This window comes from Ambystoma mexicanum, chromosome 10 (genome assembly GCF_040938575.1).
Source record: "Ambystoma mexicanum isolate Mex_15411 chromosome 10, UKY_AmexF1_1, whole genome shotgun sequence".
NCBI lineage: Eukaryota > Metazoa > Chordata > Amphibia > Caudata > Ambystomatidae > Ambystoma > Ambystoma mexicanum.
Window position 1 is genome coordinate 1,444,094,856 of NC_090932.1, and position 17,506 is coordinate 1,444,112,361.

Below are 17,506 nucleotides of genomic sequence, written 5' to 3' on the forward strand. Positions count from 1 at the left end.
CGCTGCTGCATCCGCCTCTCAGCCACTCCGAGGTCTTAGCCCACAAGACCCTGGTGGGAGGCAGAATCTCTCAGCATCTGAACGAATGGCGGGCATTACTTCAGATGCTTGGTCACTGGAAAGAGTATCCCAAGGTTACTGCCTTCCTTTTCTAAAGAGGCCTCGGGATCATCTACTGGGACACGGCTCATTCAAAATTCCAGATCCGCTCCTTGTGCAGGAGATTTTAACCCTGCTAGAGAAAGGTGCAATAGAACATGTACCGTCAGCGGAGAGGAACAAGGGTTGGTATTCCACTTATTTTCTCATACCCAAGAAGGACAGAACTTGAACAAGTCCTTCCTCGGGAAGGACAAGTTCAAGATTCACACTTTCTCAGATCCTTCAGGCTCTCCACTCCAAGACTGGTTGGTATCATTGGACCTTCAGGATGCTTACTTTCATGTGCCAATCCATCTCCAGGTTGGTGGTTCTGATTATCGAGTTCTACCATTCGGGCTGACCTCCACCCGAGGGTTTATTTATTCAAATTTGTAGAGCGCACGTCAGCCCGAGGGCATCGTGGCGCTTGTTACAGGCATATCTTAGTTAAAATAATACAATAATAACAAGGAATACATTATTTACAAAGGCAATATGATATTTGTACAAATTGCAAAGCAGAGTATTTACATGGCATGGTGGGGGTCACAGATTATTGAGCAAGGAAGGAGAGGTCTTCAGTTTCCTACGAAAAATTGGGAGTGAGTGTTCCGCTCTAATGTCTGCAGGAAGAGCGTTCCAGGTCTTGGCTGCAATGTAGGGGAAGCTTAGGCCACCAGCTTTGGCTTTTTTGATGCGTGGGATGCAGAGTAAATTGGTGTATTGCGTCCTGGTGGGTCGGGCGGAGGAGGGTTTGGAGATGGTCTCTGATAGATAGGACGGGGCAGAGAAGGAGAGGCATTTGTGCGTGAGGCTGAGGATTTTGAGTGTAATCCGTTCTTTGACCGGGAGCCATTGGGCTGAGAGTCTGGCATGAGAGATATGCGCTCTTCTTGGGATGCTAAGGGCGGCCCGTAGAGCATTATTCTGTGTGACTTGGAGTCTGTTTAGGTTTTTTGCTGAAGTGCCCGCTAGGAGGGCATTGCAATAGTCCAGTTTGGCTCCAATGGTTGCTCTGGCTATGGAGAGGCAGTTGGGTTTGGAGAGGTATGGCTTGATGGCGTTTGCGTTTAGTGGTATGCGCAGAAGAGGGGGTGATTGCACTGACTTGTCTGTCCATGGATAGAGAGGAGTCTATGTATACTCCCAGTGTCTTAACCTCTGTGGAGATGGGGATGATAGAGTTGTCAATGGAGAAGTTAGCGTACAGTATGTCCAGTTTGTCTAGGGTGCTCTGTTGACCTAATATCATGATTTCAGTCTTGTCTCCGTTAAGGCAGAGGCCATTTGCAGCCATCCAGGCCTGGATGATGGCATAGATCGAGTGGAGTGCCTTTGCGTCGTCGTGGTATGAGCCTGAGAGGGGTAGAAGCACTTGTGTGTGGTCCGCGTAGTTAGTGTATGTAATGCAGTATGAGTCGAGTTTGTCAAAAAGGGGTTTAGTGAACAGGTTGTAGAGTGTGAGTGCAGTGCAGGATCCTTGAGGGACCCCGCAGTGGATTGTTGTGGGAGTGGCATTGGCTATGTTCGAGAAGACTTTCATGGCTCTACCTTCTAGGAAGGAGGTGACCCATTGCGCTGATTCTTTGGAAAAGTTAGCAGAGAGTGTGAGGTGAGCGTATTATGGTCAACTAGATCAAACGCGGCTGAGAGTTCTAGGAGGAGTAGGAGGGCTGGCTTGCCCTTGTCCATGATTTGGGTGATCTGATTCTTCAGATCCACCAGAGCTGTTTCTGTGCCGTGTCCTTTCCGGAAGCCTGATTGCCTCGACCCAAGGATGGAGTGGGTTTCCAGAAAGTGCTGGATTTGGCAATGTGCGGCTTTGTCCAGTAGTTTCAGGAGGAATGGCACTGTGGTTATTGGTCTGTAGTTAGGTTGTAGGGGGTCGAGGGTGTTTTTTTTTTAGGAGGGGCCGGATCCAGGCCTCTTTAAGGCTAGCAGGGATAATGCCTGTTTTAAAAGACGCGTTAATGAAAGCCGTAAAGAGCGGCGCAAAGCAGTCTGCGCAGTCCTTGATGAGTTTTGGTGGGAAGATATCGCCTTTACAAGGGGAGGGTTTGGAATTTTTAGTAGATTGACAACTTCTGTCTCAGTGACGCCCTGAAAGAGAAGTCGGGTATGGTGGGCTTAGAGGTGGAGGATGGGGCGTTAGAAGGCTTGGAGCCTGTCTGTTGAGGTAGTGCTTTGCAATGGTCTTTGATTTTCTTTTGGAGGAGGTCAATTTTGTGCAGCATGGCAGTTTGAATGCTGGCACACCACGCTTCATCTTTAGTTATTTCATCCGGTGTATTGGGGGGGGGGAGGGAGATGAGCTCTTTGAAGATGGCGAAGATTCTTTAGAGTGCGATTTGGCATTGGAGATTCGTGTGTTGAAAGCGTTGGCTTTGGCAGCAGTGATAGCTGTTTTGTATTGCTTGGAGATTAAATTAAAATCGTTTTTGGTGCTGCTGGATGGGTTAGATTGCCAGTTTTTTAAAGCTGCTCTTTTGAGGGATCGCATTGATTGCAGTTCTTCAGTGAACCAGGAGTTGGTGTGTAGTGATTTCTTTTCTTTTTTCCTTTCAAGTGGTGCCATTTCATTGATAGCTTTAGTGACAACATCTTTGTAGATGTCTGCCAGAATGTGGGGTCATTAGCGAAAGGTGGTGCAAGTTTGGGGGCGTTGAGGAAGGGGCGCAGGTTATCTTCTTTGAGTTTTTCGGAACTTCTGACTTGTGCAGCGACCGCCGGGGTCAGAGTTTTTTGATTTTTGGTGATGGGAATAGAGAATTCTATGCAGTTGTGGTCGGTCCATGGCAGTGCTGAGATCGAGTTGATTGTGGAGAGACCATTATGGTCTGCAATCCAGTCTAGGATACAGCCTTTAGTGTGAGTGGGACTTTCTACTTTTTGGGTGAAGCAAAGGTCACTAAGATCTTTGGAGAAGGCGGCTGCAGATTTGTCTTTAGCATCATTAAATCCCAGGTTGAGGTCTCCTAGAAGAAGGGTTTTGGTGGAGCTTTTGATATTGTTGCTTAGGATGTGGGTGATGTTTTCCTGAGTCTGGTGGATCCTGGGGGGCGATATAGTAGATAGTAGATTTAGTAGTATAGTAGATTTCACCAAACTGATGGCGGTGTTGGCAGCGAGTCTCAGGAGAGGGGGGGAATTCACGTCTACCCCTACCTGGATGATTGGTTAATCAGGGCTCGTTCACCCGAACAGGCCCAGGAACATCCGAGGATCACACGCCACTTCCTTCAGACTGGGCTTCTCCCTCAATTACAAGACGTCCCATATACCATCCAAAGACTCCAGTTCATCGTCGCAGTCTTGGATACTTCCTCAGGCAAAGCTTTGCCTCCCAAGGTGAGAGCTCAACACATTCTGCAGATGGTAAAAACATTTTAAATGCCCAGCGTCTGCCGCCTACGATTTTCTGAGGTTGCTCGGCCTCATGGCATCCTGCATTTTTCTGGTGCCAGAGGCCACATTGAGAATGAGATCCTTTCAATGGGCCATCAGGACTCAGTGGTCCCAGTTTTCAGGGAATTTCAGATCTTCTGCAGGTTCTGAGCAAAGTTGCTCAAGACCTTCTATGGTGGCCCTGCAAGGACAATATTCTCAAGGGAGAATCTTTCTGGCAGCCATGGCCGGAGATGACTGTAGTGACGGACGCCTCACTCACGGGTTGGGGAATCCCACGCCAACGATCTGACAATCAGCGGTTGTTGGTCTCCATCAGAGTCCTAGCTACACATCAACCTTTTAGAGCCGAGGGCAATCAGACTAGCGCTGAAGGTCTTCCTGCCCTCTGTACGGGGAAAGAATGTCCTGATAATGACGGACAACACAGTGGCCATGTCTTACCTCAACAAGAGAGGTGGTGTATGGTCACTACCAATGTGCATGGACGCAATGCAGCTCTGGTTTTGGGCAATACAAGAAGGAATCTCTATCAGCGGTTCACCTAGCTGGAAATAGCAGAACACACCGACGAATGCTCTGAGCAGGCAGAGCAGTCTCCCACGAGTGGGAACTAGCTCAGGAAGTCCTTCAAGAGATCGCCCTTTGCGGAACCCCTCAAGTAGATCTGTTCGTGACTGAGGTGAATAAGAAGTGCGAACAGTGTTCCTCAAGGGAATTTCCTCAGAGGAGCTCTAGGTGACGCGTTCGTAGTGGACTGGGAATTTCCACTCCTGTACGCATTTCATCCAGTCCCCCTCATTCCTCATGTAATCAGCAGGTTGAGAAAGTTCTGGAAAACCATGATCCTAATGGCCCCGGATTCGGCCAGGAGGATGTGGTACCCGGACCGTCTGGACATGTCCATCTGCCCTCCAAAACATCTTCCATAAAGAGAAGATCTTCTCTCGCAAGAGGAAGGTCGGGTTCTCCATCCAGAGGTCAAAACACTCAGCCTTCACGCATGGTTTCCGAGAGGCTAAGATATATAAGGTTAGGGACCACCCTGATGACGTAATGGAGATTTTGCTTTCGGCCAGAAGGCCAGCAACAAAATCTTTGTTCTGGTGTTGTCTCTAACTGATGCAAAGACAAGAATGTGGATCCTTTTCAACGTGGCACTCTTATTTTGTGTCCTTCCTATTTCATCTGGGTAATCTGGGACTCCGATTGGTACAATAAAAGGATACTTGGCTATGCTTTCCATCTTCAAGCGCTCCTCTGAGAAGTTTTCTTACTTCAAAATTCCATTGGTTATCCAATTTCTGAAGGGACTCACTAACGTGTACCCTTTCGTCTCCCGGCCTGGGATGTAAATCTTGTTAAAGTTTCTAACTGGTATCCCCTTTGAGCCTTTACATTCCTGGCCATTAAGGCTCTTGACATTGAAAACTGCCCTTCTTGTGGAACTAACATCAACCCGCAGGGTAAGTGAGTTGCAGGCTCTTTCATACGAAATCCTTATACTATTTTTCATAAGGATAAGGTAGTTCTTAAGGTTAAACCATCTTTCTTGACGAAACTAGTTTCTTACTTTCACCTGTCGCAAAAGATAATACTTACAACTTTCTACCCTCCCCCTCATTTGGGTAAAGAGGAGGAGAGGTTGCATTGATGGGAACCAAAACGGGCTCTAGAGTTTTTATATAACGAGAATGACGTAATTACGCCAGGAACACCAGCTCTTTGTAGGTTATACTGGTCCTAAATTGGGATTAGCGGTGACCAAGCAAACTACATCCCGCTGGATTACTCTAGCTAATGTGGAGTGTTAGATGATGGCGGGGAAGGACCTGCCGGAAGGGCTTGGAGCTCATTCCACGAGGGGCATGTCTACTTCCGCGGCTCTTATGAGAGGGGTCCCCGTAATTGATATCTGCTCAGCTGCAACGTGGGCATCAATTCATACTTTAAGCATTACTGCTTAGATTCTTCATCTTCCCAAGAAGGCATGTTTGCTAAAGCAGTACTTCATTCAATCCATGATAAAACTAAATGGTACTCCCACCTCCTATTTTCTTACTGCTTTGGGAGGCTATCATAGATGAGGAATAAGTAAACTCCAACTGGTAACATTCTTTCGACTGATCCTCCCACGTATTCCTCATCGCCCATCTACATGATTTACACTTTCCGTTTGTAAAGAGCTTAGTCTGAAGCACACCTGGAAAGTTCTTTGAATTATAATGTAAAAACACAACTGAAGCCAACAGGCACGACACAAGCAATTTGTACTACTGGTGACGTCGACATTCCACGGCGGCCCTTGAGGGACATCGACGCCACAACCTCGTGCACAGTGCCCTCTGCCGAAATATTCTTTACCGAAGCTGGCGAGATGAGACTATCATAGATGAGGAATACGTGGGAGGAACATCCAGTTGAAAGAACGTTACCAGTTGGTAAGTAACTTGTTCTTCTGTGCTAATTCCCTTCATCCAATTTTAACCCTAGAGCGAGTGAGCCCTTTTTCTCACACTCACATATTTTGACCTGGTTTGGATTATGTTTCCTCTGTTTTTGGATTCTGACAACTTCCATAGGCATCTACTTTTTGTATAGTAAAACACACCTTTAGTGCAGTGTCACAGAGAAATCGTTTGGATTTCTCATATGGTTGAAATAACTTTTCTTGTGTGAACTACTGTTCCCAAGAATAGTAAAGCGACATTGACTTGATTTACCTTTTCTGTTCGTGGGTTCAGCACACACCATCTTATATGGAGTGCTGGAGTGCTGCGGGGCACGGGGGGGTTACTTAGTAGCCTCTTATCCTACTTAATCATGTAACATTTTTTTGTTACCCTCATTACTTTAAATGGCTGGTGGCAGTGGTTTAATTTTCCTACCATTGTGCTTTTCTACCGCAGGCTGAATCCTCAGCTGCAGTATAGCACCCATGGGTGACGATTTTTGTCAAAATGGCCCTGGTTGTCTCTTTTTGCCATTTTCTGTTTGTGAGGTCTTTCTTGGGTTTTACTTTGGTGGGCCTCAGCCCTGAGGCCTGCCTCTGGCGCCGGTGTGTCTGGAAAGGCCGGATGTGAGGGAGTTTCTGAAAACTCCCCTGTCCTTCATCTCTAGGAATGCCTGAATGCAACCAGTCCTAATTGGCTGGCTGTCCTTTCAGGATAGCCACCCTACTGTGTGATTGACAGCCTAGGCTGTCTATGAATGGGAGAAATCTGCTTAAAAGGCAACGGTTTTGGGACTAGAAGCAGTCGACCACTGAGAGAAACACCCGATGAAGAAACCATGAACAAAGCTTGCTGCATCCTCCTGGACCTTTGAGTTGCGTGGTGAACCTCTGCTGCTATGCTGAAACTCCTTTTTCTGGTCAACAAGAGATGCTCCGGAGCGACAACATCTTCCCTTGAGTTAGTGGGACCAACTAACCCTGAGACGAACTCCACTGGACTATCTTCCCTGATTGGCTGTACTTCTTCGCTCTTGCGAGTACTGACTGCCAGAGGTCGAGAAATCGGTAGTCAATTGCAATGTCTGGAATGCGCTCGGAAGCTCCAGGAGTCTCCTAAGGACCCTCCAGAAGCAGGACGACCAGAGCTAGAGTCCCTCACCAGAAGGCAGGACCCAAGGATTGAAGAAAGCCCAACCGGTATCCAAGATCCAAAGTGGTGCTGTTTACCGCGTGCTGAAACCGCAAAGTGCCACTGATCCGAAAAGAACCCATAGCTGCTACCTCCAAATTGCTGCTGCAGGAGCCCTCCAGATGTCCTCCCTCTTGTCCCTGCGACTGGGGCTCAAGAACCTAGGGCGTACACCACTGCAACAGGACAGAATCCAGCTAGACCACTATTCTTCAAACCAGAGATACTGTTTAGACTGGGGGGGGTACTTACCTCGGTGTCTTTTTGAGCTGTTCTTTTCTCAGTTGAGACTTGCATTGCCTTACCTTAGAGTTGATTGCACCTTGCTTTTCAGAGGCTTAACAGCTTGTGACACTACAAGTGATTTCTACAAAACTTTTTAACTTTGTGCAAGGCAAGACTTTTATTATCTAAGAAGTGACTCAGCTCTACAAACTGTGCTCCAATTGACTGGCTGTCCTGGCTCCCTGCAGACTCTTCCATTCCATTGACTGATATACCTGTCCCTCATAGGTGGTAACTTGTTTTAGAATGTTTGCTGGGAAAGTTTTGTCTAGACTTCATTGGAAGTATACTTGCATGCCCTGCGAACCGGTTTAACCTTTTCACATTTTCCTTCCTTTATCCTTTTCCTTCCTTTATCCTTTTCCTTCCTTTATCCTTTTCCTTCCTTTAACCTTTTCCTTTCTGCAACCTCATAATCTGCAAAGTACAACTTGTGATATATAAATGCCATTACGGTCCTTGTGAATGAAGTCCTCCGGGTGTAGGAAGTGTTTAAAAAGCAGATCTAAAGAGTATCTACTAACTTGTACTGATTCTGGAAAAGTATTTTCAAGTATATTTGATTGTTACCCATCTTGCTCTTTTTAAAGAATGCTTATTTAAAAATTCATGTTAAATAAATAACTATTTATAACTGAAACCTTGAGTGTAAGTGTTACTTCGCTACTTGTATTTACGAATTTCATTGCTTCAGCTCTACAGCTCACATTTAACCCTCTTGAGATGGGCCTGGCTGCTCAGTCACACTACCAGCTTGTGTAGTACAGACCTATACCAAAAGGTGGGTTACCTAATACCCAGCAAATAAGTGTTTTGTAGTCTGTGTTACTACATAGATTCTTAACTAACAGCCAGTGAGCCTTTTTCTTGCTTCCTTTGAAAGCATTCGAACATTTTGGATCCACGAGAGGCATCAACTAGTATCGGGCCACACATGAGTGAGTATACCATGTAAAATTAGACACTGTTCTAACCCATAACTCGGGATGGTGCCCAAAAGCCAGCCTTTAGATAAATACCAGTGGAAGGTAGTAGAGAGGCCAACGCATGCCACCTTGTGCTAACTGCCACAAATGCGCACCCTTTGCCACCACAGGCTTTGCCTCTGCATACTCTGCGGCCCTTTTGATGGTTTGCGGCAGGGCTACTACTCTAGTGTATCTCGGAGTAGCTTGCTGTTGAGAGGGAATTCCTAGAATCACCTGGTGGACAGATTTTAGGGGGCCACCCCAGTTAGTGAACCAAGAACTCGGAGCTTTGCCAAAACTCAATCCAGGTATGTGGATGAGCTGCCATTGCTTATTCTCAGTGGGGTCAGGGGGCCTCAATGAGTCTACACAATATGGCACACAATAATTCAATTTATATAGTCCTGCATAAACCATTTATAATAGGCCTTCTGAATACACTGGAAAATTAATCTAACAGGTAGTAGTATTTCACAGCATTCTGATACAAATCGAGTCACCATAGGTTGAAATATACATCAAATAACTTAGTTTGAAAAAGTAGTTTTAGATGCAGTCATTGGTGGAATCTGATCACAGGACAACCTTAATCCTAACTCCAAATTATAAAATGAATGGGAGCTTGTGCCCAAAGGTCACAGGAGCCACAGTGTTTGTCACCAGAATGGCGCCTCCGTAGGTAAGTTCAATAGCTTGTTTTGGTTATAGTTTAAAAGTTCCACAGCAATTTTACCAGAGGTAAATGGGTTTTCCTTTCTTCCAGACCCAAGGCTAACCTAGGGGAAGACTACTTCTGAGGTTCGACAACCAAAAGGTGAGTGGAATGGAATAAGGTGACAAGGGGACTTGTTACCAATGTTATCCTATAGAGGACATAGGGGTGACACACTGCAATTGCTTAGGCCCGACTTCGATTTTCCCAGATTTCGTTGTGGATTGTCGCTGTGGGCTAGTTATTCTGCCGTTTGTCCCAGTGAGTTGCCCAGAAGTTGCGGGTTAGAGGATTCTTCCAGTCTATTGTAGCTGCAAGATGCAACCTCTGTCGATGAAGAAATGCAATAGCCACTGATGCCAGGGCCCTTCAAGAAACTTCAGGTTGAAGGATGCTCTGTTCCAGCGATGGTCTCTGCACAAAGCTGACGCTAGGCATCCTTTCAGTCACGGTAACGGAAGCTGATCCAGGATGGGTACCCTTGATGCTGGGATGCTGAAATTCAGGGAGAAGGCTACTTGTGGCACACGTCGACCGGCAAAGTTCTGGATGCTAACACGGAACAGCAATGCTTCTGGTGAGGTGGTCCATGAGGGAGCTTCCAAGCCCACCAGGCAGTCCAGGGAAACCGCCAAATGCTCAGAAGGTTCAAGATTCTCGAATGTGTTGCAACTAGTTGGTCCCATTAGTCCAAGGGCTGAAGCACTGCTCATGGTCTTCAGAGATCAAGCAGAGAAGCAGATCTTCATTGGGCAAGTTACTGGAAGGGATGCTGGGCCATTTCATGAGTAGTCTTTTGATCTGCAGCAGGTTCATTTTTTGAGGGATTCTTGGCTTCAACAATCTCCAGAAATGACTGCAGAGGTGACCCTCTTATCCAAAATCTGAGCTGGAAGCAACCCCAAGTCAGGTGAGGATAAAAAGAAAGCAAGAAATAGGGTTCCATAGGAAACTATGGAGGGGAAAGTTGGAAAAAATCTTTCCAACCACTTCCCAACAAGCACGCGTCACAACTGCTGCACCCCTTGCTGTGCACATACAAAAGTGGGGAGCTGTGTTATGGTGCAAGCTGCTTCGACCAAGAAGGATCTGAAGTATTCTGTTTAAAGCTAGACTCGGATCCAGAAGGGTTCAGACGATCAGCAGAGTATGATCTGTTGTAGTCCATGCATACAACAAGCCGAGGTCTGGAAAAAGAACCCAACCAGTTGGAATAGTGACTTAACCCTGCCTGAATAACACTGACAAAGGGGGAGCGTGCGGTACGGTAATGAGTCTGTGGGCAAACAGAGTATGCAGACTGCTGACAATGGGTGGTTGAGGAAGCATACACCGATGCAACAGGCATTTGGATGGAGCGCTGGAAATATTTACAAAATATGAAACCCCTGAATAGGCAAGCTGAGAATCTGCATTGAGGAGCGAGGGCCCTCGGCCATCTGCTCTGTTAAGCGTCTTCAGCGTGTCAAGTGTCTCACAGGTCTTTGGCTATGTTAGTTCTTATACCTCATTACAGCTCAGTCGGCTAAGGGTGTTGACAATTTCATCTCTTCTACAGTTAACCAGAGGCCCTTACCCCAAAAGGCATAAAGCACCCATTATTACCTGAACAGGGTTTCCAGGCACAACTGATCCTTCACCGTTCACCAGAAGCCTGCTGTCTGAACTTTGGAATTGTCTCTGGATGGTCCTGTAGGCTACTGTAACGCTCACCCAATTCCCGCAGAGGCGCCGGTCTTGACTGGGTGAATGCTGTATCTTCAAAGGTGATGTGTAACACACGGTTGGCTCTTTGGGCTGGACCTCTGTGCACTGTATGTCTGACTCGAAGAGTAAGATGTCTGCAGATAGAAAATATGGGATTAATGAACTGGGGTTATTGGGTGCCTCTCTCCTCTTCCCTTTCTCTTCTCCTGTAGAACCCCAAAGGTTAACGCCCTCACCTTAGGTAAGTGAACGTCGAGCTCTCCATCTGCCTCGGGGCAGGGTGCCGTAACCAGTTTCTTCACTGGATAAGGGTGCAGGCCTCTTGACCTCAGAGGACTGCTGTCCGTCTTTAACTGCACGAACGGTAAGTTCTGGGCACTTCAAATGTCTTAAAAGTCTTTTGTAATGATATCTCTTGTTTTGCAGGGTTCCGGCGATGGCGGGCTGATGAGAGTTGAGGATCGAACCCGCGTGAGGAATAGAAGCGCCTGGAAGCACGTAAGTAAGCGCTTGTAGCCTGCTTCACGATGCGCACTAACTGTCCCTTTTGTCTTGCAGGTACAAGTTTGGAGCTTTAGAGAAGCTGAAGGGTGCTGGAATACCCACTGGATTCGGCGTGGAAAGGAGTAATGGCACGTGAGTAATAAAGTTGCCCAATGTCTTTAAACGCACCTTCTTTTATCTTTCAGATGCGGATGCAGCCTCCGGAGCATGCAAAGAGTAGGTAAGCCTTTGTCTTTCAGATGCCGGAATGCAGTGCGAGGCGTTGGTGACAGCCGATGGACCAGGTAAGAGATGCGCTGCCACTGAAGACCGTAGTGCTAACCTGTTCTTTCTTTGTCTTTACAGGTGCTGCTGAAGACTGGATTCCAGGATGGTAAGCCTTTGTTCCCTTAGGCCCAGGATCAGAAGCAGAAGACACGATGAGCGTTCTGCTGCAGAGAATGCAGAATAACGCAAAGCAAGATTCATCCATCGGGTGTGGTTTAAATAGCCTCCTGTAGTGCTTAGGTGTCTCCTTCCACAGCCACGCCTAGGTAAGAAAAGAGTTCCTGCTTTCCAGAAGAGTTCCAGTGTTCTGAACCTAGGGAGTGGCTCCTGCCCCACCCAACAGGAAAAGTAGTCCCAAACAGAAGAGGATCAGGGGTTCAACTGGCAGGTAAGTAAGCAGCATGGTCTGCTGCAGGTAAGTCCACCCAAGCATTATGAGCCCGGCGCTTCCAGCGCTGGGACTGGGCATCTTTATGAGCCTGGTGCCACTGGCGCCAGGACAGGGTCCAAAAGGCCCCAATTGGGACTGGCTGGCACTCGGAACCGGGGTTATGGGTCTGCTTCCAAGGGAGTCGGGCAGGTCCTGATCTTTTGGAAGCAGAGATCATGACAGCTACCCATCCATTAAGTCTTCTCTGCTGCTATCGTCCCTATCTTGAGCCAGACCTCAGGATTTTGCAGATCCTTTCCATGTTGCCCAGGGATATTGTTGCTACACTGTGAAGGAGGGTCCTTTTTGGTTCCTGTTTCTTGCTGTGGCCATTAGTCTGACCCGTTGACCCCCCTGAACAGGGTTTGTTTGCTGCACTTCATTTATTCCTGGTGGTCCACCCTCTTGAGTTACTGTGGCTGCTGTCCTTAGGAGTCCACCCCCACCACCAGCCTATTAGGTATTTACCTGAACGCTCTACCCTTTTAGGATAATTGTCTACTTCCCTGCTAGGGGAGGACAGTACAAGGCAGAGTTGTTTTTTTGCTTTGTTCTCTGAACATTTCACTGTTGGTGCATTTGCATTGTTCAATTGGTTTCAACTGTGTTGGAGGCTAAAGTGTTGTGTATTCTCATTTTGGGAGGAAGTGTGTGCATATATGTGTAAGTAAGGTTTTGCTGTTGATGTGTAATACTGCAGTTAAGCTTGCATGTTTTTAAGGCCCAATAAAAAGCATATTTTATACTTGTGTGCACTTCATTACTTGGCTGTCTGTGTGAACTGTACTTGCACACTAACCCATATCGCCCGAAGTCTGTATTAGTGTTCTGCCTACATTACCTGTGAGTTTGGCTAGACTTGTTGACCAAATACGTTGATCTCAGACTCCTTCCACATGGTTGGTTTTGAAAGTCTCTCTACAGGAGGACTCAGACAAATGTTGAGCGGTCCTGTGTCTTCCTACCTGTTTTGGAAGGCCACACTCTTGGATTCCAGAACTTCAGTTAGCCATTTCCGAGGTTTCATAGCCTTGCTGGCAGACCATATTTTCCACCTCTTCAAGACAAAGTTCCTCTTCTTGAATTCTGTCAACCATTGTAGCCACTTGATCCAAGAGCTAGCAATGCTCCCTTGAATAGTTTTTTAGTTCTTAGCTTTGCTACCGGATTCTAGAAGTCCAGTCTGGGTGCTAGGCCTGTTTAGTTCTGCATCCTGATGCCTTCCAGCATGTGTCAGTGCTCGTGTGGTGTCAATTCTTTTGATTGTTCTCCTGTGCCTTAGGTGAGAAGCCATGTCTCCACTTTTCAGTCTTTGGTGTTTGGTCATACTGCTACCCTCTGAATCACTACATGTACATTACATCTAATGGTACCGTCCCCAAAATCCTTACTGCCGAGGGCTAAAGTGTGTCGACTTTGTATTACACCAATATTATGTCCATAGTCGTGCAGCTGGTGAACTAAGGGGTAGGATATCAGCAGTTAATTGCTTGTGTCTGCGTGAGGCGCTCTTCACCCTTCTCTATCCCCACTCTACCTTGCCTCTTTCTTATATTCAAGGTTCAATGTGTTAATAACTCCAGGATTTGTGGTTTCAGTCCTGAGGAAGGAGTCTTATGATTCTCATATGGTATTGTTGGGAGATTTGTATTGAAGCGGTTGGTGACATCAGCATCATATTTTGCAGTGGTAGTCTGCCACAACCATTACGCACGGGTTACATATCTGACTAGCACTGTGACCTGCCACAATACCCACATGTTTTCCAGCTGGCCAGTTCATCACCTCAGGACATTTAATAACTTTAATCCAGTGCGTAAAATCGGTAATATAAAAATGCAGCCATCTTCCATTTCTATGGCTCCAAAGCTGGGTGTTGTCCTGCTGCATCAAGGTCTGAATGCAATCGATATAACTTTGTCGTCAAGTGGCCAAGCAACGGGCATTGGCGACTGGCTATGTCTACATGTCGCTAGAGCTCCCGGGTGCCATTTTGAAGAGTTTTGCACGGCCTTCTGATTCTGAGATTATTTTCTCAACGATCAGACACTCTGCAGCCTACAATCCCTCTAGAAGATGCATGGCACATGATTGGCGCTTGCAGTATGCTCTGGTTGTCAGATCACAAAAAAATCACATCTGCCCTAAACCTACCATCACCGCCACTTTGGAGAGGCTTGGAGGCATGTCTACATGGTGCCCCAATTCAAACCTTTAACCCCTTTTACGCACCCACTATTTGTTGTGAGTTTCTTCAGAACTTGTGATGAAACCACCCAGGACCCAATTAAGAAATGCTTAAACAGAGAAGCACTCAATGGCTAGTTTAATATGTCTGCAGACAACCCCAGGCCCTGTCTGCTCCATTTAGAGCGGTGCCCGTATGGATGACAGTGGCTATGTGGGCATGCAAGGGTCTGAACTGGAAAAACTTTGGGTAGAATGGACAAACCCACAACAAAGACTTCAACAGTAGATGAGGCACTATAAAAAGCCTTGGCACAAAACCCAAAGAGTTGCTGACTTGATCAGAATAGTACGTGAATCTTGACGTGGCCCTTGAGCTGGAGATGCGCATTGACCCCTTAAGTTGTGCTTCAACATGAGGCACCATGGTTTATGAAATACGGTACATTGAATACTAGAGGAGAATCCAAACTGTGTTTAGTCTTGTGGGATTCAATTACTGTGAAAAGGTTGGTTGTCATAGAAAGGAAATATCTAGAAGGGCCTTGAAGAATCGCCAGTCTGATACTGAGTCAAGATTTGAAGGGCCACTGAGGTGAAATACATAAAAACATTACAATTGCATACTTTTGTATTCTTCTGATTTGTGCATGTAGTTTTATTTTAATTATGTATGATGAATGACATGTTCATCTGGAATAACCATTGAATACATGTATTTAAAGAAAAACGTAACCCCTTTGTTGCCAGCTCTGGGCCTAGGAATTGGTTTAAGACCTTGAGGGCAAGTCGAACGCACAGAAGCTAGACTGACATCCTTTTAGGTTTGAGAACCTGATGCTACTCGTATATGAGTGACATTACTCCTGAAAAAACTGTTACTCTTAAATTAGGTTGACATATAATAGGGATGTATGTTTCATATAAAAACTCCATGTTCTTTCTTTATTTGAATACCATTCCGTCACAACAATCCCCTTGAGCTGCCAGATATTTATTTTACTGAACAGTGTCCCATGCTGACTATGAAGCCTCCAAAGAAGTCTCGACTTCTCTGTACTTGTATGACGAGGTTGCATGAAGCTGATTGGCTAATTTAACTGAACTTTTTTTTAAGCGGTTTGGTTTCTTTTCAGAAAAGTTGACAAGCGAGCTGCAAAGTCGAGAAAACAAATGTATGGCTATGTACAAGAAGCTTAGCAAGTGGCCTGAATGCAACGCGCTATCTAGAAGACTTTTACTAAAGAAGTAAGATTGCATGTCAAATTAAGAAATGTTTGTAATGCATGCTAATTGTTTGACTGTGAAAGGGCATATTTTAGGTTTGTCACTTATTTTGTATTGCAAAATATATTTGGATTGGGCTTACCTGTACAATCTGTGCCAAGGAGCTTGCACAGGGTGGGCCGCTTTCACCTGGCAGCTAATGTGACTGCTTTTGTATGCTTTACAAGAGCATTGTCGTGGGGCAACTATCCTTTTTGGAAGGAAATAATTATTTAATGACCAGTAATCGATGTCTTTTGTTTTTACTTTATTTGCAAGACGGTCATCGCATGAGGTACAATACAATTTGATCAACTCCTTATAGGTCCATTTTTTTATTTTTTTATTTACATTCAGAAACAAGGTGGTTTCGAATTGATTAGTAATGTTACACAGTTCTTTAGAGATGTTTGGGGATACAAGTTTCATGTTTAGCAACAAAAGTTCTGAATGGAGACCTGATGTCTTTCGGTTGGTTCGTGGGGGAAACACTTTGGATAAAGTCTTCTTCACATTCATTTACATATAACATGTCTTTGATCCAGCAATTCAAAGTGGGTGCGTGTTTAGATTTCAAGCATTTGAGTATATTCCTTTTTGCCACCGTGCAGGCCACATTTAATGGGGACCTTACCCATGTCTCCCATTAGGTATTTAATAAGAGCAAGGGGAATGTGGATATCTAGGATGTCTTCAACTGTTTTGGCCACCATTCTCCAGAATTCAAGTATTCTGGGTCACGCCCAATACATGTGGAAAGAGTCTGCTTGTTCAGACAGGCATTTCGGGCAGCTGGGTGAAACTTCGGGGTGAGAATTTCACTATTTTTTGTAGAGTAAGGTGTAGGTGGCTTAAGATCGTGAATTCGATCAATCTCAAGTTAGCGGTGATTGACACTGATTTGGTAAGTCGACCGTATTTGGCCCACTGTTTCTTCATTGGAGAGACATAGGTACCACTCCCATTCTTGCTTCATGTGGTTACGAGAGTTGGTATGGGTCTATCATTTTATACAATTTGGATGTTCCACAGCTGACCCTGTTGAGCGTCATGATGGTGATGAATGGGTGTGTTGCCGGTTCATGTGGAAAGGAGGGCCAGCGGCTACGAAATGCTGCCCTCATTCTGTGGTATTGATGGGACCAAGCCAGTCCGTATCCTAACTTAGCCACAAAGTCCGCCAGTGACACAAACTTCCCATCAGGGAACATATCTCCCAATTTTAGTTTGGTATGGGGATCCCCGGCAATCCTGATGGTCGGATCGTATGTCGGGCTATCCCTGGGGAAACGCCACAAGGGAGAGGTGTTGCTTTAGGGTAAATTAATGTCAAGTCTCTTGAATATTCTGGACCATGCATTTAATGTGGTCTTGACCGGGTCAAAAGAACTAGTGTCTGGGTAGCGTTCAGTAAATATGACTGAGCAAAGGTCTGTAGGGGGTGCGGCATATTTTTCCACCCGAAGGTGAGCAAAGTCATCGGAGTCTGAGAACCAATAGCCCAAATATAGGGCTTGAGCAGCCAAATTTAGCTCGAAGACAGGTGCTGAGAGGCCACCCATATCCTATTCGGTCATTTTAGTCCAGCTCATTCTAGCTGTCCCTTAAGAACCAGGAGGCCATGGATTGTAGTTTAGAAAAGAAAACCCTCCGTGCCATATAGCTGTTTATTAAATGGGTATAACAGTTCAGGTAATAAGAATTTAATACTGATATCCACCAATAGGTTGATATTGGAAAGTTGTCCCATATTTTAAGCTTGGCTTCCAGCTGATCGAAGTATGGTTCATGATTGTTTGCATACAGAGATCGGTGATCAATGGATACCACTGCTCCTAAATATCGGGTAGATGTTGGGGACCAGTGGAAGCCCATCAATTCAGTGGATTGTGTCCCGGAATGGGTGAGTGACAATGGTTGATATTTGGGGTTTATTCTGTAACCGAAATATACAGAGAATTCATGGACGTCTTTTAACTGTGCAAGATTG

General features: G+C 45.8%; 1 protein-coding gene across 1 annotated transcript in view; it reads left to right on the top strand.

The window, feature by feature from the left end:
- The window catches only part of NAA25 (N-alpha-acetyltransferase 25, NatB auxiliary subunit), a 1,586,429-nt gene that overhangs the window by 198,087 nt on the left and 1,370,836 nt on the right, over window positions 1-17,506 (top strand). Inside the window, exon 8 of the mRNA XM_069619501.1 lies at window positions 15,387-15,498. Coding sequence (XP_069475602.1) covers window positions 15,387-15,498 — 112 coding nt within the window. The remainder of the gene's footprint in view (window positions 1-15,386; window positions 15,499-17,506) is intronic.